We start from the raw sequence: 26,091 nt of genomic DNA, 5'->3' as shown, positions 1-26,091 counted from the left end.
GCTCGTGCTAGAATCATCAGTCCTAAGGTTCTTTTTTTATTTATTTATTTTTAAAGATTTTATTTATTTATTTTTTTCCCCCCAAAGCCCCAGTAGATTGTTGTATGTCATAGCTGCACATCCTTCTAGTTGCTGTATGTGGGACGCGGTCTCAGCATGGCCGGAGAAGCAGTGCGTTGGTGCGCACCCGGGATCCGAACCCAGGCCGCTAGCAGCAGAGCGCGCGCACTTAACCGCCAAGCCACGGGGCCGGCCCAGTCCTAAGCTTCTAAATACTCTAAAAAGGCTTCAAAGAACTATCAGTGGAGTTTAAATTCTTAGGGCTTCATTACTCCCTATGTTCTGTCTAGGTAGATGATAAATGAACCTCTCCCTAAGATTATGGCACTACTGGCAATAAAACTCAATCTTCAATTTCCCAGTTCTGAATTACTTTTTCATTGTTTCTCAAAGGGGTAGAAAGCAATTTACACAGAGTAAATCAGAAAAATTTAAATTTGTCACATATGAAGAAGCTCTCTTTTTTTGGGGGAGGAAGATTAGCCATGAGCTAACAGCTGCTGCCAATCCTCCTCCTTTTGCTGAGGAAGACCGGCCCTGAGCTAACATCCATGCCCATCTTCCTCTATCTTATAGGTGGGACACCTGCCACAGCGTGGCTTGATGAGTGGTGAGTAGGTCCGTGCCGGGATCCGAACCTGCCAACCCCAGGCTGCTGAAGCGGAGTACACGAACTTAACCACTACGCCACTGAGCCAGGCCCAAGCAGCTTTTCTTTTAAATTTCCTTTTTTCTCCCCAAAGCCCCAGTAGGTAGTTGTATGTCATAGTTGTACATCCTTCCAGTTGCTCTATGTGGGATGCCACCACAGCATGGCTTGATGAGCGGCGTGTAGGTCCGCACCCAGGATCCAAACTCACGAACCCCAGGCTGCCAAAGCAGAATGCGTGAACTTAACTGCTATGCCACGGGGCCGGCCCCAAGCAGCTCTTTTTAATGTGTGACTTTTGGATTAAAAAACTGCTCCCATGACCCCTGACTGTACCTTATATTTTCAGCTCTGTGTAGAATCATTTCAAATGAATAAAAATGTATCATAAAAAAACACTGTATTCTTTGTGAGTGACCCTGTCTTATGATTATCAAACTTTTAATGCTTGATTAGCAGCCTTATGGTAAATAAGACCTGAACAATAAAAATCAAATCCATCATTTATGATTTCCTAATAATATCAACCAACTCTTATTTGCAAGCTTGCTGGAAATACTGAATAACTTCTTGAAGTTTCTCCAGCAGTCTTGACTAACAAGTAAGAAGATTAACGAATAAAAGAGGAAGTAATTACTGAAGAAGTTACCTTGGAAACTCCCTCTACACCCGGTGATTTTTCATTTAAGACTTTTGGAAGCATTCACGCACATGATGATTATTTTCTACACAGTAGTCTCACTGAGATAATAAAAAGGTACTACAAGTAGTTAAAAACAAAACAATGTTTGGATAGAGTGAAACCGAACTGGAAAAGATTCTCTCTTTAGTTAAAATTAGTAGACTCCTTGTATTTTAAGCAACCTCAGCCAGCTCAGGCTATGAAGAATCCCTCCAAAGGGCACGTTTACCAGGTATTATCGAGCCCCTACCGTGCCAGGCAGTGCCACAAAGCAATCAAGTCTCTGCCTTTCTAATAAGCACAGTCTTACTGTTTTTTTTCAGGGAGCTGGTTTGACTACTTAACAGTAGTAACTCCATGTAAGTTCCATAAGGGTGGGGTCTATGGTTGTTTCCTTCCCTACTATATTCTAGCACTAGCTCATGGCAGGCATTTAAATTTGTTAAATAAATACATGCTTTTATAAAACTTTTATTCTGTAATCACTTTGGGTATTTTTCTGAGGTGACGTGTACACTCAATTTATAACATTTTGCTTATGGAAAGCCTACAATGACTCCAAGAACCAGCCAACTAGTAATGAGTACTAAGACTGAATTACCTGTATTAGAATAAATAAAGAATAACTTGATCTCTTATCCACATTTGATACTTCCCTTCAAAACAGGTTATAGCCTTAAAGATACATTACGGTTTTGGGCAAATTATACATTTTCACCTTTGTTTTAAAACAACACATCAACTATTGCTTATTACATATCTTTGGACATATCAGCAGAATCTGGGCTGATCTCCCAATATGAACCACATTCATGCCCACTTGAATAGCATTCCCAAAATGTTTTAGTTTTATTTAAAAAAAAATCATTACACTTTAGGCGAATAAAGAAAAAAATACTATAAAATTAGATTTCAGGGATTCACCAAAATCCAAACTATTTACTGTAATTCATAGAAATACCTAATTCAACCACTGGAAAAGTAACAGAACAAAAGGAACAGAACATTTACCTTGAAATTCAGTATAAATAATAATTTATCGCAATTTACTTATTTACTTTTTGCTGAGGAAGATTTGAAATTCAGTATAAATAATAATTTATCACAATTTATTTATTTATTTACGTTTTGCTGAGGAAGAGTCACCCTGAGCTAACATCTGTTGCCAATCTTCCTCTTTTTTTTGCTTGAGCAAGACTGGCCCTGAGCTAACACCTGTGTGAATCCTCCTCCATTTTGTCTATGGGGTGCCGGCACAGCACGGCTGACAAGTGGTGTAGGTTTGAGCCCAGGATCCGAACTTATGAACCTGGGCCGCTGAGGCGAAGCGTGTCGAACTTAACCTTTATCCACCAGGCCTCAGGGCCAGCCCCACCACAATTTATTTAAAGGAAGTATAATCCAGAAAGTTCTTGACTTAATTGACAAGCCTAGGAATTCACCTGGTAGTTATTTATTTCTGGGATAAAGACTGTACACATATTACCATACAATTATTTTTCACAATGTTAAGAATAAATTGGCTATATTAGCAAAGGGTCAAATAAAAAAAATTAAGTCATTAAAAACTTAAAAACTGGTAAAAAATGTTCATTTCACTACTGCAGTTCATACTTAGTTCATTCAAAATATTCTTCTTTTTGACAATCAGTAGAATTCATTACATACTAAAAATAACGCCATATTTACGCACAAATAAATCAATTTTCCCAGTAAGAGCTAATCTTCCTTTAAGAAGATTTCCTACATATTCACAGTACATAACATCACAGAACACCCATATTTGGCCTAAATGTCTCTGAATTGTAGCATTACAAGATGGAAGTTCATTGTGCCTGATAATTTGATTGAGTTTTGTCCAAATGTCTTCCAGAGTTTGGTTGTTACAAATAGTGTGTTCTATTGTCCATCTTGCTCTATAAAGTGAGTGCAAATTTAGTGCCTTTAAACTGTCTTGCAATTTTTTGGACAATGGAAAAATATTTTCAGTACTATTACTGCAGGGAAGTGAAACACTCCAAGACCTCTTCTTGAACCGTTTTCCTTTTTCTGATTGTTCATCCAGATTTCCAGAATTAGTCAGTTCATTCAGTGTGTGTGACCGGATCAAGTGCTTCTTTTTTTTCAAATCAGGTTGAAACTCCAATAGATCTACTGTGCAATCATAACTCTGTGATTTAACATCATGTTCTGAAATGGTTAAGTACTGTTTCACATCTTCAGCTGCCTCCTCAGAAACCACAGGTGGTGATCTTTTAGGTTTGAGTGGAAGTTTGGACCCATCATGTGGAAACCAAGGAATAAATCTCGATAGTGGACGTGTAGGAAAGTCTTGAATTGCTTTCTCTGCAATTTTTGGCAGTTGTGTGGGATCACTCTCATATGGTCGATAATGTAATATTACTTCCGTAGTCATTCTGCAGTAATCCAGTTACTCAATGAAGAGAAAATTTCTTAGCTGAGCTCCTCAGAGCTAGAATGTAATTTATAATTACAAGACTCGCTCTCTTTCCAAATCAGAGGGAAACAGGACCTGAAGTGGAAGTATTGCAAAGAATAAGATATGGTAGGGACGGCCTACATATAAATAGGCAAGGAGAAAAAGAAAAACAGAACCAATCTCAATATGATATTTTACCAAAGTGCTATTGGTAAATGTAAATGTAATCCACAAAATTGGAAATCCTTTCTCTCACCAAAATAAGGGATAAAATCACTTCCTGCCTAAAAATGCAAGTAGTCAACATGTTTCAACTTGACAGATATAAAGGTTTGGGAAGTACTGATATTAATATATTAGGCTACAATAATCTTAAGACTACAGCAGAATAAAGAGTAAGTTAGTGATTCTTAAAATACTAGATTCACATAAAGAGAACAAAAATGTAATAATACTTAAAAATTTGAGCCATCTGAATTGAGGACAATGAAAATCACTATAATTTTTAACCTATCTTGAAGAAAATAGATCATTTATACTTTAAAAGTATATGAATTCTACAAATATATAGACAGAATACATAATGATTTTATTTCATTCTCAGTAGTAAATGCTAAACACATGAAAATGGTTTAAGTGCATTTTGACCAGGCTAGGAACTAGTTTTGTGACCAAGTCTCCTCTGCATTAGTTGGGGCACGTAAGCAGTATCAAGACCTTAGTATTATGGCTCCTAAATTCCAATCTGGAGGAGGAACAAGAAGGCTAGACTTTTTTTTTTTTTTATCTCTTAGAAAACAAAAGTCCTTAAGTTGCCCAAAATTGAGTAACTGATTCTAAGTTCCAGCATATAGTACCTAGGCTCAAGAATGGAGCCTTTCAGGTTCTGCAAGTTAGGCTTCCTAACTAGGCCCAAAGTTGTAAGAGGCATAAAGCAGGCTCTTCCATATCTGAACTACTGGAAAAAATAAGAAGTTGAATTCCTTCTCCTCAAACTTGTTAGAGAACTACTTGACGAAGATTCTTCCATTGCTAGGATGATTGTGAGCGTGGACTCCTGTCATGATGTCACAATACTCATTTGACCACTGATTCTGAAGAGTCAGAAGAAGTAACTAATCTCATAATGATTCTTTTCATCTACTGTTAATGTCCACTGAGTATCAAATGTGACAACTCAAATTCATAAATGACTGTGATCATTAACATCCATATTTTTAATATGGATCTACATATAAACAGCATATTCTTTCAAGAATTAACAATGCTTTTACTTTTTTCTTCCCTCTTCCTTACACTTTCATCTTGTAGGATATGGCTCTGAGAATTCTTTCATTGTTGTCTGAGCTTATTCAGTGTTGTACTCCAGGGACACTGAAGTTGTGAGCTCCTTAATATTTTACATACATAAGAAAGTAAACTTAAACAACCATATAAATTGATATATTTGGCATCCAACATCAGTAAAATTAAAACTTGTGAAAATTCTAGATTAACTAGGAAATGGGGAAGAATGGTACCAAAGAGCTTTAATAAAGTTTAAACTATTTGTGAATTTTAAAGCATTTGTTCCTTTAGGCTGCTAAAATACTCCTTCCTAGGTATCTTCTGTTTTGGAAAATAAAGAATAATAGAAAACTAAAAATTCCCAGCCAGCCCTTGTGGTATATCAGTCAGGATTTGGTGCTCTCACCGCCGTGGCCGGGGTTCGTTCCCTGGTCAGGGAACCACACTACCCATCGTCTGTCGGTTGTCATACTGTGGCGGCTGTGTGTTACTGTGATGCTGAAAGCTATGCCACTGCTTTTTCAAATACTGGCCGAGTCACCCATGATGAACAGGTTTCAGTGGAGCTTCCAGACTAAGGCAGACTAGAAAGAAGGAACTGGCCAGACACTTCCAAAAAAATTGGCCATGAAAACCCTACAAATAGCAGCAGAGCATTGTCTGATACAGCGCCAGAAGATGAGAGGGTGGCGCAAAAAAGACATGGCAGGGATCTGCTCTGCTGTACACAGGGTCGCTAAGAGTCGGAATCGACTTGATGGCAGTAACAACAACAAAATTCCCAATGGCAGTTAGCCTCCATATTACTGGAATTTAACTGTGTTTAATAGCTTCCAATTTGTATAAGCAATATAGTCTAGCAGCTAACAAAACCATTCTAAATTCCCATCAAAGTAGTCGGTAAGGGAATGATCTCTGAAAATGCTGTTGTCCTTCAGTAGGAGGCAACATGGAGTCTTTGAAAGATGGAGGAAGGCCTTGAGTTGAAATATTACCTCAATCACTTACTAGCTTTATGATCTTCTAAAAGTTTCTTAACTTCTGAGAGTTAAGTAATAAATTTCACATACTTGATGTGAGATTGAGAGATAAAGAACATGACAGTTCCCTTTCTTCATTTCCTTTTCTCCAGGAATAACCCATTTCACTCCAGTTTATATGCTCAGGCTAAACTTATAGGTCATATTGTTACATTACTTAATATCGTAGTTTCTTAGTTCTACAGTCAGAGACACTCCTGTTAACCCCAGCTATCAGCATATGAATTTATGTTACAAATGGGACTGGTGAGCTTCTGGAATGTCTGATGCGTACATCATAACTGGGAGGATAAGGGTCCCTCAAAATGGATGCCACAAGAAAGGTAAGTGCAATTCAACTGAATTCAAATGTCTATTGAGCATTTCTCAGCTCAGTCCAAGAAGGTATTGGTAACCACATAGAACAGTATCCAAGAAATAAAAAGTGCATTTGTGGTAGTAGAAAATAGATGAAATAAAGCTGAAAGCATTTCTTTTTTTTTTTTTTTTTGTGAGGGAGATCAGCCCTTAGCTAACATCCATGCTAATCCTCCTCTTTTTGCTGAGGAAGACCGGCTCTGAGCTAACATCTATTGCCAATCCTCCTGCCCCCCCCCCCCAAAGCCCCAGTAGATAGTTGTATGTCATAGCTGCACATCCTTCTAGTTGCCTTATGTGGGACGCAGCCTTAGCAAGGCTGGAGAAGCAGTGCGTCAGTACACGCCCGGGATCTGAACCCAGGCCGCCAGCAGCGGAGCACGCGCACTTAACCGCTAAGCCACCGGGTGGCCCTGAAAGCATTTCAAATAAAAGGTTTTCAGAAAACAATTGAAATGCTAGAAAAACTCTGCCCTGCTGGTTTTCCCTAAATAATGATCTAATTAAATCAACAAACTTACTCAAAATTGTATGCTGTGTACAGAAAGGGAAACTTGACATGAATTTTCCCATACACACAATACTCTGAAGTGTAGCAAGTTTGAGCAAACCTAAATTATATGTTGTAGTACTGTGTATTTCTAAATCCTTGGCACTGTTGTCGCGCGATACTAGACTAATCTTACAGACGAAGCAGAAGCCTGGTAACTGCCTCAGTGCCACATGAAGAGACAAGAGACAGAAGGAAAAACCACTTTAGATGTCCGCTGTAAATCATTTTGGTTCACTAGGCTCTCCCCGGTTCGGCTGGGGACGTCAGCTTCTGCGGCTAAAATCTGCCCGGTGATTGCAGCAGTATATAACAGAGTGAGTGATTTAGCACGTTATCTATTCCATTCTGGAGAGAGGCTCTCAAACCTAAAAGGCAAAGACGTGAAATTGCTTCCTCCCGCTCCCCGCCAAGGAGACAGCAGGAGGGCGAGCACTGACAGTTCTTAAGAAGGACGAGACCTACATCTCAGAAGCCAGGTCTTCGTGGCAAAGACTTCGAGAACAAGTGACAGAAGGGGAGAAATCAGATTAAGGGGAGTCAGGCTCGCAACAGTTTACCTTTCAGGGCCAGCAGGTGCTCCTGTTTGGGGGGATTCACTTCCATTTTGCTCGGCACTTTCGACCCACTGTCTACGGAGGCTGAAGAGGTTCAACGAAGCCCGGAAGAAAACAGAAAAGCGCACGTTCAGACAGGGGCGTCAAACACACACTCAACAGTTTCTCTTTGCCGGTGGTGCCTTAAATTCTCTTCTTCCCACGTCATCTGCGCATCCAACAGCTTCTTTTTACCAAAGCCATTTCTTGCCTCTTAGAGACGTATACATAAAATACTTCTCTATTTGCCAGCCACAATCACACATCGCCATGTCAAGAAACCATTTCCCGGTAACAATACATGGCCTCCTAAATACCTACACTGCAGAGTAAGATACTGATGTGGCATGCTGGGATTTGTAGTTCATACAAAAATCGCATTGCATGCAGGGAGATGTAGCCTTCCCTCACGCCGTCCGTTTTGCAATTGGGAAGAGATGGTTAGTGGACGGAGTTTCACTCTGAAACCTGTTTTGTGCCTTTTTAAAAATTCCTTCCATTAGTTGCAGACTCTTTAATAACAGTAAAAATAAAGCGCTCATGCGTAAGGCTGTGCCGCCAAACAGCTAACGACAGGCAGAAGGAGGAGCGAAAAGGTCGGTCGAGCGACGCCCCGCGTCGTACTGCGCCTGTGCGCCAGCGGCGAGCGCCGAGACCTCTGGGTAGGTGGCTCTACCCCGCCCCTCGGTGGAAGGCCGGGTCAGCGGCTTCTGCGGGGCCGCTCCTCATGGGATGGCTGCCCTGATTGTAAACAAGCCTGGAGCGGGCCTAGACAGTGCTCGTCAGGGCAGCCGAGGGACGGCTGTGGTGAAGGTGAGGGACCTTGCGTGCTGTGTTCTCCACCATCGGTTCATCCCGGAGATCTGGCCGCAGCGCCGCAACCCTGGCTGCTTTGGGTGGGATGCGCCGGCTTCTGGGCCCCTCTCGGCCTTACAAGCCTTGCCCTCCCCTCCGCGACCTTTATCCCCGCAGGCGTGAAGTCGCCTGGTCTTCTGCTTATGCCAGTCCCTTGCTTGGCATCGCCAGCGGGGATATTTGTGAAAAGGAGCTTATGGGCCTGTTAGAGGGACCTGCGCTGGTCTTTCCCCGTCCCCTGCTTTTAAACTCAACAGGCATTAATTAGCTTATTTTTATTAAATTGAGCCGTTATTATCGCCAAGTACTGTGTTGGGTATTTTAGCTCGTTAATACTTACTTATGAGGTAAATGTTAATTCCTCTTTTGCAGGTGAAGAAACTCAGGTTTAGGTTAACGCAGTGTGTGGCAGAGCCAGGATTGGCTCTAAAGTCTGCTTTTCACTATCGCACTAATTCTAATAATCAGGCATCTAGTATTGGCTGATCTGCCCCCTCCTCTCTTGGTAGTACAGTTTGTCAACACTTGAGAAATCTCCAACAGCAGCATAGATGGGCATTAACGCTGGGGTATATGAATTGCCTTATGCTTGAAGTTTGAAATTCTACCATGTGTAAATGCTCTAAAATGCATTTATTTAAAAAAATCAGTTGAAATATGTGGAATTCATTTTCCCCTTCCACTGTCTATATGTGGAAAGATCTGGAGGGGAGAACTGATCTCAGTGGTTTGTAGAATAACCTTCAGGATCATCTGTAATCTGAGATATTGGTACTTCTCATTCCTGGCTTCATGTTAGGATCACTGAAGACTTAAAAAACTATGGATGCACTCCTCTTCCCCCAGTTCTAATTAACTTGACATCAGTATATTTTTTACATTCCCAGAAGTGATTTTAATGTGCAACCGGGATTGAGAACCACTGGAGCAGATGATATCTGAAGTTCTTTTAAGATCTTGAACAACTGTATTATCAATCAGTGTTGGTGGTGGTTGATTCATCTCACCTTTATATATTAATGAAGTTATTCTGAAGCAACACAGCATATCTGAGATGCAGAGGAGCCCTCTTACTAGGCATGTTGTGTGGTTGAGATTTTATTTATTGAATTGTGCTTTTTCTAAGAGAATACCTGAAGATTATTTTGTGAATTAACTTGAATTAAGAAGTTGTAATTGGAATGGATATTATTGCTGCATCTACTTTTGTTACTATTTGCCTTAAAATCTGAAAAATATACCAAAGCCTGATGTAACTCCAGTTTGTTACAGCACAGAGTTGGATATATTAGGGGGTCACTTTGTTCATTTTCATCTTTACATGTAAAATGTGCTTGAGCTAGGCAATAAGATAGCCCTTTTTGGCAAAATCTCTTCATTTTCATAAATGAGAACAAGAAGTATTCATTGGAAGGTCAAAGTTGAAGTATGTAATGCTAATAATATGTAAAATGGCCTCTTGCTTAATGAACAAGTTGATAGTAACAGGGTTTTTATCATTGAGGAAAACAAAGACAGAAATCTGCTATAATGAAATTATTTACATTCAAAAAAGAATCAGGAAAGTTTCTTTTGAATAGCGAGCCTCCTTAGTCCTTTTAAAATATGGGCTGGTTTATTAAAATGTGATTTGCATGTAATAAGTTTGAAGCCCTCTTTGGCATATTTGTGGAGTTTGTAAAATTAAGAGCCTTTTCCCTATCTAGGACTTAATTTCTTATGCTGTTAGCCACAATTCCTATTCATAAATACTGAGGAAAGAATTTCTTACTCTTATTATTTACTGAGTTGATGGAAAACAGTCTAGAACTTTATTTTTGGACCTCTGTTTGGTTTATTAATCAGTGGAATTTTACTAGTGCTTTTTGAAAAAACCCATGGTAGCAACGTAAGTTCTTTTATCTTGTGTAATGATGGAATCAGAGATATAAGATATAAATGAACTAAGTAAAATTTTAATTTGGTTCTTTGGAATTTCTTACTATAAACAAGTTTAATATATTACGGTGTCACAGTAGTGAGAACATTTATAAAAAATGTTGCATTTACGTTATAATATCTAATTCTGTTGTGAATATCTTTTCTGTATTTAATTGAATTTGATACTTAAGTGAAACTTTTTTCCTGCCTTTTAAAAAAATGTAGGATAAATTGAAGTGTTTGTGTGTATGATACATATAATTTTTGTGTAGCTGAGTGTTCCCCCACCAGGAAACCACTGTTCCAGTGTAATCAGTTTCCTGTGTATCCTACCAGAAAGATAGTATACCTATATAACTATATATATATAAATAAATAGATGCTCTCTTTCTCTTCCCACCTTTATGCAAAAGTTAATGTATTCTGTATATAGTTTTCACTTTGCTTTATTCATATGAAATAATTCTGTGTGTACATAAAAAACTTTCTAACTCTTCCTCACTAGACTGCATAGTTTTGTGGTATATGAATGTACCATAATTTATTTTTCAGTCTTGTATTGATGTATATTTACTTTGTTTCCAATCTTTTGCTAATGCAAATGGTGCTGTAAGGAGTAACATATAGATCTTGTCACACGTGTCATATATTTGTAGGATAAGTTCCTGAAGTAGAATTACTGAGCTATTCAGACTTTTGATAGGTATTGCCAAGTTGCCTTCCATAGAGGCTACACTGGTCAATAAACATTTCACAGCAACCAGCAAGGAGAGTATCTGCTCTCCCACACTTGCACCAATGCAAAATGTTATCTAGCTTTTTGATTTAATCTGAAAAAAGTATATTAGTGTACTTTAATTGCATTTCAAAGTGTTTTGAGTGAGGTTGAATATCTTTTCATATATTTAAAGAGCTGTTTTCATTTCCTTTTCTGTGAATTATGTGTTACATTTAAGCTTCTTTTGAACCATACTGGGATGCAAGCCAGTTATGAATTATAAGTTTATTTACAGTGAAAGATGTTTGCATTTCAAGCACTAAGTTGAAATTAATTGCAGAGTTAAGATTAAAATTTTACTGGATTAAGTCTAATTTCCACTCTGGGTTTTCTTTTCTTTTTTTTGCCTTGTGTATTTGTTGGGTGTTGGTGGTTGGCTGAGCTGTTTTTAAATTTTTATTTTCTCGGACTTTATTTATATAAGCACATAGGTGCTTGGGATTTGGAATACCTGTCCCTGGGGGATTTTTGGTCTAACAGGGAAAGACAGGATGGAAGGCAGATAATGGTATAGTATGGTCATTTCAGTCAGACTGAGTGGATAGACCTGAGAGAGACAATTGTTTAGGAATTTGTTGGTTTATTGATGTGAAAAAGGATCCATTAGGAAAATGTCTGTTTACTGTTTCCTCAGCATTAGCATAAAGAAAGAGGCAAAAACAGTTTGTCATGTTCTGGGAACTAAAAGCTGTTTGATATGGTTGGAGAATAGAGTCTGAAAGGGGTGGCAGTGAAGCAACAGAGGCCAGGATTGTAGCAGATCATGGATGGCAGGCACAGGAGTTTGTGGTATATTGAACAATTCAGTGTGGGTATTTCTTTTAATTAATTAAAATTGTGAAACACTTCAGATATGTTAAGAAATAAAAGTACCAAAAATGCTTCAATGATATAAATATAGTTTGCTGAATAATTATAAAACATAAACTCATGGGCCTGGGAATCAGAATATGCTGATTCTTGTCTCCTCCTTTCTTTTGACTGACCCCTTGGCCTTTGGCAAGTCAAGTACCTGTAATTAGAACAAGATAGACAAAATATTTTCTAACCCAAGGGCATATTTATTAATTGAGAACAGGAATGGAAATTTAAGTCTAAGATGATTGCTTTCTTGCCTTTCCATTATATGATATAAATGAATGCTAGAAGATACTTGAAAATTACTTATAGTCTTTTCTTAACAAGTTCTTTATCATTTAAGAGTAAATTGTCATCCTAGCACATATTTCAAATTATTTTTGTCCACATTAATGATGGTTTTTGGGAGATTAGGTAATTGCTGAGAAATTAAGAACCCAACTTTGGTAGAATTATATATTGTTACAGATTCAGATATAATGAATCAAGTCATAATTTTCAAAACGTAAAGATGATGTTAATTTACAACATTATCTTGGTCCCTAACACTTAACATTTCCAGGAGATTTCACCATGATATAATTCTGGTAGGGTCTGTCAGATGAAATGATAAAAGGTGATTTATGGTTTTACAACCTAGACAGTGTTTTTCATGGAGGAATAAAGTAATTTAACAAGACTGACTCAATATATTAGATCTTTTTTTTTTTAATCTGAAATACATATGCTTTTCAAATCATTTGAAGAGGTCATGTTCCCTTTCTAATTAGGTACTGGAGTGTGGAGTTTGTGAAGATGTCTTTTCTTTGCAAGGAGACAAAGTTCCTCGCCTTTTGCTTTGTGGCCACACAGTCTGTCATGATTGTCTCACCCGCCTGCCTCTTCACGGAAGAGCAATCCGGTGCCCTTTTGATCGACAAGTAACAGACCTAGGTAGGAAAATATATATCTATGTATTTAAGATTTGAAATTGTTCATGTAATACAGATGTCATAGAAAAAAGTTTCTTTCTACTTGAGTTTTAAAATTATAAAATTCCAAGCCGGTTTCAGTTTCTCTTAAGGCCAGTACTCTTGTAACTGTAAACTAGCCCATTTTTAGGTACTAATTTTATTTAATCTTCTGAGATGTTTTGTATTCAATAATTATATATGAAGAGCTGTAAGACATCTAAGAAAAACATGCTAACCTTATTCAAAGAAATAAGAAAATTCATTTGCCTGAAGCCATTAATCCAGTAAAACAAGGTTTCCTTTATAAATGAATAAGCCAATAATGAAAATACAGATAAGTAATTTGAGTCTCAGCATGTTTTTATTTACTGTTGTAAGAGACAGAGGTGTTTGTAGCTTGTGATAACTGCTCCTTGTTTTCTGTTAAAATGAGTTTAAAAGTCTTGTGGATTTTTTTCAGTTTCCTGCATACTTTTAAAACTTTGCTTTGTATATTTCAAGATGAGTTATTACCTTGGGATACCAGATTCAGAAATAATAATGTTTATTAATATTTGAACAATTATTTTACAAACATAAGTTCTATGAGTTTACTCTTTTTGATAACAGAATTTTCTCCAAAGTAAATAGTTAAAGATTATCATTTTTTTCAGGTCAGTAGCAGTATTTGTTTTAAGACTGTTTTAAAGTATTCATAGTATATGTCAAGTGGAACACATTCAAAATAATTTATCCATCAAAAAAAGAAAGCAAGCTTTCTTTTTAGAGTGGAAAGCTTTAAAATGCTAAAAAACATGGTTGTAAAATGTTTCCTTGTAGGGAAAGAATAGATTTCTTAAGGTTTGGTAGTCTTTGATTTAAATAAGTAGTATACCCATCTGCCAGAAAACTGATATAGGATAGTGTTAGCATTAATATAGATAACATTAACTTAGTATTAGCCAAGAAATAATAAGGGTGGAGGGGGGAGATGTCTCTATTTTGACATTCTTTTACTTGGCCTTTTATTCTGTAAGATATATATACACACACACACGTATATATATATATATATATATATATATATATATGGATATGTATATCATATCGTCGTCTTTATATAAATCCATATAGAAATAATACTGTTTTACAAATGGAGGATAGACCCTTTCTTCCATCTTTTTGAAGGGCACTGTACTTTCCCTACATAAATATCACAGTGTGGGTTGTTACCACCCTCAATGTTTAACTAAACTAGAAATTTAGGACAGGTAGAGGTTAGTCATATCCTAGGTTGAAATCAAACATGATTGTTATCGTACCAACAGTAGAAAAAACAAACCAACAACTCTGCCTTAGATATAGATTGCAATTACTATAGCTTGCAGATTAGATTTTTACTGTGATTCCAGCCTGTGGAATTTGTGTTAGTGACCCTTAATATAGTTTGATATCATTTTTTTTAGAAAATCGATTTTTAATTGTATTATAGAAATAATGTATATATACATTGCAGAAAATATGAAAATTTATGAAAGTATAAAGAAGAAAAAAATCATTTGTAATTCCTCCTTCTAGGGAAGAAAACTACTGTTGATTGAGAGAATCAGAATCGGAATTCTTCTCTAGTCCAAGAAGAATATCAGTAGTTGTGGTAGTTATTAGTACTGTTCACTGATATTTATGGTTCTTCTCTTCTGTCCACATGGTACAATTAGACTTCTCTGCCCTCTTATAGTTAGGTATGGCTCTGTGATTTCTTTTTAACCAGTGAAATATGGATAGAAGTGAAGTGTTAACTTCCAGGTACAAACTGTTAAGAGGGGATTATGATGGTTTGCAGGAAATCCTTCTCCCTGCTACAGTGAGGTGGTCCAGGTGGTTGGAGGTTCAGTGGCCTGTGTCCCTGATCATGGACAGACAGTAGGGAACAGAATCTTGTCTTGCTCAACCCTTGAGATGTTGCAAGAGCAAAAAGTAGATCTTGGTTACTTTAAGCCATTGAGATTTTAGAGTTATTTTGGCACTTACAGAGGCATTAAGTGATATACTAGGCAGTAGATAGATACTGCCTAGATGCTGCTAAGAGTTTATGTGTATATGTTCATTATGTAATGACAATATTTGGAAAATTATCAAGACAATATTTTTAAATAAAGGACTCACTTAGTATACTTCTTAATCTTTGCATAAATGGAGTAGATAGAACTCAGCTTGTGGTAGGAATATGTGTGAAAAATTAAAACAATTAAGGAGAAAGCCTTGTGGGGGTGATAAGGCTGAGTGCGAAATGATGGGTGGGCTGCATAAAGCTATTTGGGAAAGGAGGTCACAGAAGTCAGAGAAGAGGCTAAAGATATTTAGCCTAGTTTGAAATTTTTTGGAGAACCACAAGAGATGGTTTCTTTTTAAAGAAAAGAAAGGCCAAGAGGAAGGGTAGCCCTGCAGCCAACGACCCCATCATCCCTTTATTTGTGTATTCATTCAGTGAATATGTATTAGGTAGCAGCTAGGTGTCAGATGATATGTGTGGCCTAGAAGCTTACCATAACAGACAAATATTCCTTCTAACTGCTGAAGGATCCAGCTTTTATTTATAGGCCCAGGAAGAGTTTGTGTGTTTTTGTGTGCATGTGCACATGCATATGCACGCTCGTCTGGCCTTTTATGGTCAGTTCTGGGGAAAAGAAGCATTGATCCTTATTCAGATGTGCCTAGAGTCTTATCTACTTCAAAGGGATTGATGTCTTGCTTTGGTGTGAGGCTCTGTATATTTGCATGAAGAGTTTATATAGTTGTAGACTGCTATAGGGTTCTAGGTTAGATGAGGGGTAGGGAAAAATATTATCTTTAGCTGTCCTAGTTCCAGTTTACTTAGAGATGGAGGTATTTTAGGTTAAGTGTATCTTTCATACAGTGGTTTTCAAATATGAGTCATAGGTTATTTGTGGTTATGAAATCAGTTTAATTGGTTGTGAACAGAATTTTTTAAAAAGAAACAATAAAAAATATCAGTGTATCACACACTATAAAAGTGAATATTGATGTGTGAAACTTTTGTTTCAATTATATATATACTATATATGTTATCCTGGGTTGCAATGTATAATTTTATTTATTTATTTTTTTCCCCCAAAGCCCCAGTAGATAGTTGTATGTCATAGCTGCACATCCTTCTAGTTGCTGTATGTGGGACGCGGCCTCACCATGGCCAGAGAAGTGGTGCGTCGGTGCACGCCCGGGATCTGAACCTGGGCCGCCAGCAGCGGAGTGCGCGCACCTTACCGCTAAGGCACGGGGCCGGCCCTGGGTTGCAATGTAAAATGTATTTCTTGGGGCCGGCCCCATGGCATAGCAGTTAAGTGTGCACGCTCTGCTGCTGGTGGCCTGGGTTCGGATCCCGGGCGCGCACCGATGCACCACTTGTCAGGCCATGCTGTGGTGGCGTCCCATATAAAGTAGAGGAAGATGGGCACAGATGTTAGCTCAGGGCCAGTCTTCCTCAGCAAAAAGAGGAGGATTGGCATGGATGTTAGCTCAGGGCTGATCTTCCTCACAAAAAAATAAAGTATTTGTTACTGTAGGTTGCTGTAAAAAATATTTCAAAGCACTTGTTTTAGTATGTATAGTAAAAGTGAGTGACAAAATAGGATTTATAAAGTTAAATGATAGAAAAATAATAGAACTTTAACATATGTTCCACTTAGCATGCTGGAAGTTCTGTTTTATAAAGAGAATATTAACAAGACAGTTGTTCTAGCATAAGAAGAAAATGGGGAATATTTGAATTTTTAAAATTTAGACATTATTAGTGACTGAACTATATGACTTAGAAACTGCTATTGAGGTATGAGGTAAAATGATTAATATTCCATTTTGATAGATTTAGTTTTTATTTTTATATTTATTCTAGGAGATTCAGGTGTCTGGGGATTGAAAAAAAATTTTGCTTTATTGGAGCTTTTGGAGCGACTGCAGAATGGACATATTGGTCAGTGTGGAGCTGCGGAAGAAGCCATTGGGCTATCTGGAGAGGTATTGATTGAACTCGGTGAAATATTTGTTATGAGCATGAACTTCTTCTTTTAACTTAAGATATTTGCCATTAAAAGCATGATATTACCTCACTTACTCCAGCAGGTAGGATTCCAGAAACACAACTTTTCATTACATTACAATTCTGAAGACAACCATACAGAACAAAAGTAAAACTGAAACTTGAATTCTCTGCAAATACTATACCCAAACTATGTTTGTGTGCAAAAACTTGTCTCCTTAGCATAATTCAGTACTGTCCAAGGATAAAGAGTAAAGATCATGGAAGAGTAAGAAGGATGTGTAAGATACATTAAAGCAGAGGATGCAAAAGTGAATCAGTCAACAGTAGAGCACAAAGAAAGAAAGGAACTCCATGAAGAGGCCATTTATTGTAGATAGCAGTAAAGATAGCAGCTCCTGAGGGTACTACTACTGTTAATTATGTGTGGGTGTACTCTCTTTATGCAGACAGGCAGATATCCAGTTCTTCATCCAGACAGGCAGATATCCAGTAAATGTTAGAAGGAAGTCCATTAATGTAGGTTAAAATACATTTTTAACGCTTAAAAAATTGTCTGCATAGCTTGTAGTTTCTGGATATAAGAATAGTTGTAGTAAGTAACAGTTCATGATTTTGGTGATCAACTTAAAACCACATGTTTAGTATCAGGGAAAAAAATGTCAGGTTGATTTCTGCTTCTCTTTTGTTAGATCATGATTTCTTTATATAAAGTGAATCAGTGAAATGAATTTCAGACTGAAGCACTGTTTTCTAAATTTTTTGCAGTTCTTTCACATGCTCTATCTTTTATCTTTATTTCAAAAGACATTAGAATATTATCTAATATTGACCTTGTAAATTATTTGTCAGTTCTGGAAAACAGAAGACATGAATTTTTTATTTTACATGTACACATTTCTCATAATTGCAAACAAAACTGTGTAACTTTAGGTTCTTTTTTTTTTTAATGTGATGTTGAATGACACCATTGATGTATTTTCTAATTTTTATTTCTGGAAAAATTTATACCAAATCTCTACCTTTCCAATTATGGCCTTTTAATATTCAGTAAAAGTTTTCAAAGCATTCTTGATTCTCTGATGTAAAATTTTCCAACTAGAAATGCTTCTTGGTGATTCATGAAAATTAGAGATAATATTTAAAAGCTTGCATATCACGGAGGTTTTATTTTTTTTATTTGCCTGAATCAGTGGTTTTCAACTAGGATTGTGCAGTGGACTCACCTGTGGAGCTTTAGAAGAAAATACACGAGCTCAGGCTTCATTTACAACCTATTGAAATAAGTATTTCTCAGGTTGGAGTCTGGGCATCTGTGTTTTTAAAAGCTTCACAGCTGATTCTGATGCACACCCCTGGTTATCTAAATAGCATTTGTGCTTCTCTTCTTCCTGTACTTGATCATGACAAGTAATATTTAAAGCAGTGGGGATGTATTTAATATCAGTTTTTTAGTCTTAAAAAATGACTTCTAACCTCAATTGTTCAGTTTCTTGTGTGTAAAGTGAGGGGATTTCCTAGAGGATATCTTTGCACTGACTGTGAATCAATGAAACTAGTTTTACTTTTGGCCTCGAATTCATAGCATATATTGATAATCAGTTTTGGAAATAGCTTCTCATTTACCAGTAGAAATGAATACTGTCTTCAGGTGAGCAGTGAATGACCTTTGTACTTAATTACCAATATATATTCATATATAAAGACTGATAAGTTAAAGATTATGGGCTTTTATATTTCAAAATGTTATGTTATAATGATTGGAGTTCAGTTTTAAGACATTAATTTTTTATTTATCAGAGCATCATTCGTTGTGATGAAGATGAAGCTCATGTTGCATCTGTATATTGCACTGTATGTGCAACTCACTTGTGCTCAGACTGTTCCCAAGTTACTCATTCTACAAAGACATTAGCAAAGCACAGGCGAGTGCCTCTAGCTGATAAACCTCATGAGAAAACCATGTGCTCTCAGCATCAGGTGCATGCCATTGAGTTTGTTTGCTTGGAAGAAGGCTGTCAAACTAGCCCACTTATGTGCTGTGTCTGCAAAGAATATGGAAAACACCAAGGTCACAAGGTATGAATATAATTAAACTGGATGACTACCTAGTTTACCAGCCCACCATTTGTTTTCACTGACCTGGGTCTCTATGTTAAAAGTAGGGATTGAGGGCCGGCCCGGTGGCTTAGCGGTTAAGTGCACGCGCTCCGCTGCTGGCGGCCCGGGTTCGGATCCCGGGCGTGCACCGACGCACCGCTTCTCCGGCCATGCTGAGGCCGCGTCCCACATACAGCAACTAGAAGGATGTGCAGCTATGACATACAACTATCTGCTGGGGCTTTGGGGGAAAAAATTAAAAAAAAAAAAAAAAAAAAAAAAAAAAAAGTAGGGATTGAAGAAGAGTTAAGTGATGAATGAATTGAGCTTGGTAGCATGAAGAGAAACGAGATTTAGCATGAAAAGTAACAGCAATTTCTGACTGTTACAAGAAAAATTTCAGAGGGGCCTCCTAATTCTTTCTTTACTGAACAACAGCTTTCCAGCAGAAAACAAAAGTTCTCTTCTTTGTGTGCATGTTTTCATAATGCAATGGATTGTTTTGACAGTATTTATGTCTATTGATGAACTACTGTCTATAATAAAATTTTAGAGTCTCTTGGATTCTTATTGACAAATGGACTTTCAAATTTTAAATTATTTCTTTGCAGGATAAATAGTTTTGGGGTGAAGACAAATTAGTATTTCTTATGCTATGCTTTTTGTAAATGTGTTATAAAGCCACTTGTGGCTGATGCTGTTTTTCTTTTTTTTTTTAATTAATAGGAGTGATTTAAATAACTTTTTATATCATTAGTCAATACAAAAATAGTTCTTTTCTATAATTATGTTGCATTTTGTAGCATTCAGTATTGGAACCAGAAGCTAACCAGATCCGAGCATCAATTTTAGATATGGCTCACTGCATACGGACCTTCACTGAGGAAATTTCAGATTATTCCAGAAAATTAGTTGGAATCGTTCAGCACATTGAAGGAGGAGAACAAATAGTGGAAGATGGAATTGGAATGGCCCACACAGAACATGTATGGAATTTTTTCTTCCTTCTTTACCTTCTTACCCTTTTTCCATCTAATCTTTTTACCTTCTACTATTTATTGAGCAATTACATTGTGCCAGTACTGCATTAGTCACTGGAAATAAGTTTTTAAAAAAAGTCTCTGTCTTTATGGAATTTACAGTCCATCCTGGAAGAGAGACAGTTTCAAGTGTGGTAATGGTTTATTTTGTTGGGGAAGTACAGGACGCCTTGGCAGTGCATACAAGGGGCAACAACTTAGGTGAGTCAGGGAGGGCTTCTTAGAAGACGTGATAACTAAACTGAGATTTGAAGGAATTTAGTCAGGAGGAAGAGTAGGGCGGGGAGTGAGTTGTCCCGGAGAGGGAAGTGTATGTTAAAATACCTGCAAGTGAGAACTGGACATATGGTAGAAACTTAACTAAGTTCACTATGGTTGAAGCTTTGAGTATTAGGCGGGCCATGATAAGAAAAGAGGTCGGAGAGTTAAGGGCCAAATCATGCAGGATCTTGTTAGCCATGTTAAAGTGTCTGGACTTTATCTTAAGAGCAGTGATGAGCCATTGAACAATTGGCATAGGAATAACATAATCATATTTGCATTAAGAAAGGTTGCTCTTCCATGTAGAAAATGAATTGGAGGAGCAACAAGATTGGAAGCAGGGAGACCTGTTAGGAGGTTGCTGAAATTATCCAGTTGAGAGATGTTTCTGGCCTGTAATAATAGAGTAGTGAGAATCAAGAGAAGTAGATGGATTTGAGATATTAAAGAAGTAGAATAGGTAGGTCTTAGTGATTGATTGATAATATTGATTGGATAGGTAACTTAGAGGGCCAGGCATGATGCCTAGGTTTCTACTCTGCCTAACTGGCTGGATGGTGGTATCATGTACTAATGGGGGAGGAGGAAGAATTTTGGGAGGGGATAATGGGACCAAGGTGATAAGTTTAATTTGGATGTTGAATTTATTATTTCTTTGAAATAATCAAGGGGAGATACGCTCCAGTGAATTGAAGAGTGAGTGAGTGTTGGGAAGTGAGTGTGTCTAACTTTTAAGAAGTTTGGCTGTGAAGAGAAGGAAGGAACTAAGGTCGTAGTTGTAGTTGCTTTTTAAAATTGAATTGTAGAGGAGAAAGGAATCTTTTCAGGTGAGAATATAAAATACAGGAACAGACAAAATACAATGTTTTTCTTTGGTAATCACACAAATTTAAAGCTAAGTCATTGGGGAATAATGCTAGAACTGCTCTGTCAAATATAGTAGCCATTAGCCACATGTGACTATTTATGTTTAAATTATTTAAAAATTAAATACAAAATTTTGTTCCTCAGTCTAAATAGCTACATTTCAAGTACATGTAGCTGTTGGCTACCATACTGGACAGCACAGATATAGAACATGTCCATCTTCACAGAAAGTTCTATTGGACATTGTTGTGCTAGAGTGGAACTATTTCATTCATTTCCTCAGCAAATATTTATTGAACGCATACCAAGTGCTAGACACTGTTCTAGCTGAGGAGACACCACTGTATAAGTCAAAAAGCTCTGCCTTTGCAGAGTTTACATTTTAATGTGGAGAGGGAGAGAATAAACAAGTAAAACACTTATGACAGAAGTATGTTAGGTGCTTTGGAGAAAAAACAAGGGAAAGGAAGTGTGCACTTTTATATGGGGTGTTCAAGGACAGACTTCCTGAGAAGGGAAGACCTAAAGGAGGTGAGAAAGAGAGCCATGCTATTATTTGGGGGAAGAGCATTCCAGGCAGAGAGAAGAGAAGTAGAGAGGCCCTGAAGTTGGAGTGTGCCTGGTGTGCTTAAGAAACTGTGAGGAGGCTGTCCTTGAACTCCCCATATCAAGGACTTGGGCATTTATTTTGAGTGGAATGGGAAACCGCTGGAGAGTTTTGAGCAAAAGAATACTTATCTTTCTGACTTAACATCTAAAAAGGATCAGTCTGGCTGCTGGGTGGAGAATCCATTGTAGGGGCAGGTGTAGATCTAGTGAGACCAGTTAGAAGACTGTTATAATAACAGGATGAGAGATGATAATGGCTTGGATCAGGTTGGTAGAGGTGGAGGTGGTGAGGCACGATCAGATTCTGGATATATTTTGAAGTCAGCAGAATTTTCTGAGGGACTAGTTGTGGGATATGAAAGAGAAATGTTAAGGGTGACTCCAATTATTTTGGCTTGAACAACCTGGAGGATGGAGTTGCCATTTATTGAGATGGAGGAAACTAGGTTTGGGGGTAGGAGAGACTGGAGAGCAGATATTCCATTTGCTTGAGATGTCATTTAAACAGTTGGAGTATCCAAAGGCTGTGGTTAAAGGGAAAGATCCAGTGTGGAGATAGAAGTTTTGGAATTTTTAAGGATAGAGGTGGTATTGAAATTTTCATTGTTTCACATATAAAATCTTTGTTAAGGTTACAGTTGTTTAAAACTTATTTTTATTTTCTTAGGTACCAGGTACTGCGGAAAATGCCCGGTCATGTGTCCGAGCTTATTTTTCTGATCTACATGAAACTCTGTGTCGTCAAGAAGAAATGGCTTTAAGTGTTGTTGATGCTCATGTTCGAGAAAAACTGATTTGGCTCAGGCAGCAACAAGAAGATATGACTATTTTGTTGTCCCAGGTTTCAACAGCCTGTCTCCATTGTGAAAAGACTTTGCAACAGGTTGGTAGTTTAAACATGGTTAGGATGTAGTTTAAGAAGGAGGATTTGTAAGGTTAAGTAGATAATTACCAGAGGTACACACTAGCCTATTTTATTAATTTAATAAATATATTTATATTACTACTGTTGTTACTGCGTGCATTAACGTTGTGCTTAGGACATGGTCTCTAACCTCAGATTGCGCCACCAACCACATCAGTGTCCTTCATATGCCCTTCCCAGTGTAAAACCATGGGTTCTAGAACCTCTCTAACTTGTCATTCCTCAGTCATGCCAAGCCCTTTAACTCTTCTTTGCTAGGCATGTACTATTCTTTTTGCTTGGTGGGCTTATATCTGTCTTTTCTGATAGTGGAAATCCTTCTACAAAGTCTAGCTCAAATGTTTGCTATTCTTTGAAGCTCTCTCTTCCTTGCTCTTTCTTTGGGTGCCTCTTTAGCATGTAATACCTATCTTTGCTCTAATTCAGTGGTTCTTAACTTCAACATTACAGCAAACCTATGTTTTTTGATGGTTGAGGTATCATAAGCAATTTGTTACCCAGTTTGCAGAGGATGGACTTTTGAAATAAATTAGATTTAAGGTTATTCTAACAAAACTGACAGTCTTACTCATTTCTATTTTGGATCTGCTTTCAAGAGTGGGCGATCTAAGGCTAATTATTGCCCTGGGAATTCCCAATGAGCTACAGTCTATCTTATCTTTGCTGATATATTGCTAATAATTGTGTTGATTTCAAATCATAGAGCTAAACTTTTTACCATTGTAGAGCTTTTTCCTCTTAAATCAAACATCTGATTAGACTTACATGAATGTGGCCAGGCTGTAACCACATCAGTCTTGAGCTGTCATTTAGTCCTTATCACACTGAATTGTAATAATTGATGTGTATGACATTTATTAAGTTGTCTTTGAGCTCCAAGCCTATTCTTCTGTCCTCTGCTTTGTGACGCTGGGACTGGAACTCTACAAACCACATGTCTGCTTTGCCAGCTGGCTCCTTGTTAGTTTAGGCTCTGCCAGTAGAGGGGACACCAGATGGAGGCTGGAAGGCTGAAGCGGCTTCCTGTGGGTACCCATTTGCTTGGGGTTCCTGTGAATGTCACCCCTCACATGAGAAGACTGCTTTCCTCAGAGATCTGAGTTTCTGCTCTATGGGGCCCCTCCTGTAAGTTTCTAAGTTTTTATAATTCTAGCATCTCCCTTTTATTCCTCCAGCCCTAGGGGTGGTAGCTATTTCCTACAGTTGCTTCCTCCACGTTACCTCAGAGTTCTTTTTACCCTTTCAGTTACCTAGTTAATAACTACACTTAGTTAACGGGTCTTCATATTAAGTTTTTTCTGTTCACATAACTGGTGTGGTTTTTGTTTCCTGATTGGGAGCTGAATGATTCTGTATGCATATTTGTCTTTCTAGACATTGACTGGATGCATCTTGTTCATCTTTGTATCCCTAAATTCTTTGTATCGGGATAGAAAGAGCTTAATAAATACTTGTTCAGCTCATGATGGGTAATCAAGCTACAGAGCAAAATCAGAAATGGATCATGTCCTAAATGATATTTACTTGAATACTTCAAAGTATTTTTATATTTATTTTATTAAAAAGTATGCTTGGGGGCTGGCCCCATGATGTAGTGGTTAAGTCCAGGATGCTCTGCTTTGGCAGCCCAGGTTCGCGGGTTCAGATCCTGGGTGCGGACCTACAGCACTTGTCAAGCCATGCTGTGGCGGCGACCCACATACAAAATGGAGGAAGATTGGCACAGATGTTAGCTCAGGGCTGATCTTCTCAAGCCAAAAAAAAAAGTATGTTTGTAGTTACTGAAGTATTTAGAAGAATTTTAGAGTTTCTGAAGTGTCAAAATGATGGTAATTGCTGATGATATGGTATTATCTCACTATGGTAATGCAATTAAAATTGGGGTCTTAGATTCATTTTTCATATAGACTTATTAGTTTTGTTCTGATTTATGGCCATAAATCCAACCCATATTCTTAAAAGTTCCTGCCACAGAGGTATTTGAACAAAAGAGTGGATGGAACATCCATACATTTATTAGCAATTTTGAGAAGAAAACTTAATCATCCCTCTCCTCCAAAAAATGATGTATCATCTAAGTTCAAGGCATGATGCTGAATGGTGAGGACTTGTTTATTCATTTAGCAAATGTGTCCTGAATACCTACTATTTGCCATGTACATTCTAGGTACATGGCATATATCAGTAAATAAAACAGCAGAAAGCCATAATCTTTGGAATTAGCATTCTAGCAAGGAGAAGACAGACTATAAACTATAACCATATCTAAATAAGTAAATTATATAGTATGTTTAAGTGATAAGAGCTAAGGAAAACAGAAAAAATGTGGGGGTACAGCAGATTGCATTATTAAATAGTCAGGGTGAGCATCACTGAGAGAAGGTGAGATTTAAGCAAAGACTCAAAGGGGAAGAAGGTGAAGGAATTAATTCAAGCCCTAATGGGGGAAAGAACATTCCAGTTGAGGAAATAGTTAGGGCAAAAACCTTAGGGCAGCATCCTGGTGTGTTTGAAGAACAGTGAAAGAGGGCACTGTGTCTGGAATAGATTAAGCGAGGGAGAGAGTAAAAGGAGCCCAAATCAGAGTTAATAGGGAACTATATGTATGAAAAGCCTTGTGGGCCATTAGAAGGACTTCAGCTTTTACTGATTGAAATGAGAAAACCATTGTGGGGTTTTGAGCACAAGAATGACGTGATCTTACTTGTTAAAAGGATCACTCTGGCTGATGTGTAAAAAATAGATTGAAGGAAAGCAAAGATGGAAGGACGGAGTTCAACGTTTGGGAAGCTGTTGTAGAATTCCAAATGAGAGAGAATAGTGCTTAGATAGTGGGGGGTTAGAATTGTCCAGATTCTAGATATCCAATAGGATTTGTTGACAGATTGTGGGGCTTGAGGGAGGAGAAGGCAAGAATGACTTGAAGGTTTTTGTTCTGAGCAAGTAGAATAATGGAATTTCTATCTAATAATGAACATGCAACAGGGAGCAAAATCCAACACCACCAGTGCTCTCATGGAGCTTACATATTGTTGGGAGATCTCTGTCTTAGGAAGAATATATTGGTATATGTGTAGACTATCTCTGGAATAATATTTGAGAAACTGTGAAGTGCTTGACTTGGAGGAGAGGGCCTGGGGATCTAGAGTGAGAGGGAGGCTTTTCACAGTTTGACTTTTAGTCCCCTTTTTTTCCCTAACCAATGCATGTATATCTTAAATTATTTTA

At 37.6% G+C, this 26,091-nt stretch overlaps 3 protein-coding genes across 8 annotated transcripts in view; 1 reads left to right on the top strand and 2 right to left on the bottom strand.

The window, feature by feature from the left end:
- Window positions 1–7,775, bottom strand: part of TRAPPC13 (trafficking protein particle complex subunit 13) — a 35,388-nt gene extending 27,613 nt beyond the window's left edge. For all 4 annotated transcript variants that reach the window (XM_014781666.2, XM_004422874.3, XM_004422875.3 and 1 more), the window contains exon 1: window positions 7,626–7,775. In XM_014781666.2, the coding sequence (XP_014637152.1) occupies window positions 7,626–7,671 (46 nt within the window). In that variant the 5' untranslated portion in view covers window positions 7,672–7,775. The remainder of the gene's footprint in view (window positions 1–7,625) is intronic.
- On the bottom strand, window positions 2,217–7,756 carry SHLD3 (shieldin complex subunit 3). The gene is made up of 2 exons (XM_087443344.1): window positions 7,626–7,756; window positions 2,217–3,924 (listed from the first exon to the last, which is right to left on the bottom strand). Exon 2 carries the CDS (start codon window positions 3,805–3,807, stop codon window positions 3,052–3,054), a length of 756 nt encoding a protein of 251 aa, XP_087299470.1. The 5' UTR covers window positions 3,808–3,924; window positions 7,626–7,756; the 3' UTR covers window positions 2,217–3,051.
- A 556-nt stretch (window positions 7,776–8,331) lies between the features above and the next one.
- The window catches only part of TRIM23 (tripartite motif containing 23), a 31,456-nt gene continuing 13,696 nt past the window's right edge, over window positions 8,332–26,091 (top strand). For 2 of the 3 annotated variants that reach the window (XM_014781665.2, XM_087443334.1), the window contains exons 1-6: window positions 8,332–8,474; window positions 12,843–13,005; window positions 16,918–17,039; window positions 18,862–19,140; window positions 19,965–20,147; window positions 22,606–22,821. In XM_014781665.2, the coding sequence (XP_014637151.1) occupies window positions 8,394–8,474; window positions 12,843–13,005; window positions 16,918–17,039; window positions 18,862–19,140; window positions 19,965–20,147; window positions 22,606–22,821 (1,044 nt within the window). In that variant the 5' untranslated portion in view covers window positions 8,332–8,393. The remainder of the gene's footprint in view (window positions 8,475–12,842; window positions 13,006–16,917; window positions 17,040–18,861; window positions 19,141–19,964; window positions 20,148–22,605; window positions 22,822–26,091) is intronic. The other variant, XM_004422873.3, reaches the window with a different exon arrangement.

Source organism: Ceratotherium simum, chromosome 18 (genome assembly GCF_057802395.1).
Source record: "Ceratotherium simum simum isolate JZ-2026a chromosome 18, ASM5780239v1, whole genome shotgun sequence".
NCBI classification, from domain to species: domain Eukaryota; kingdom Metazoa; phylum Chordata; class Mammalia; order Perissodactyla; family Rhinocerotidae; genus Ceratotherium; species Ceratotherium simum.
The sequence above is the reverse complement of the archived record's forward strand: the minus strand, read 5'-3'. Positions and strand labels throughout refer to the sequence as shown.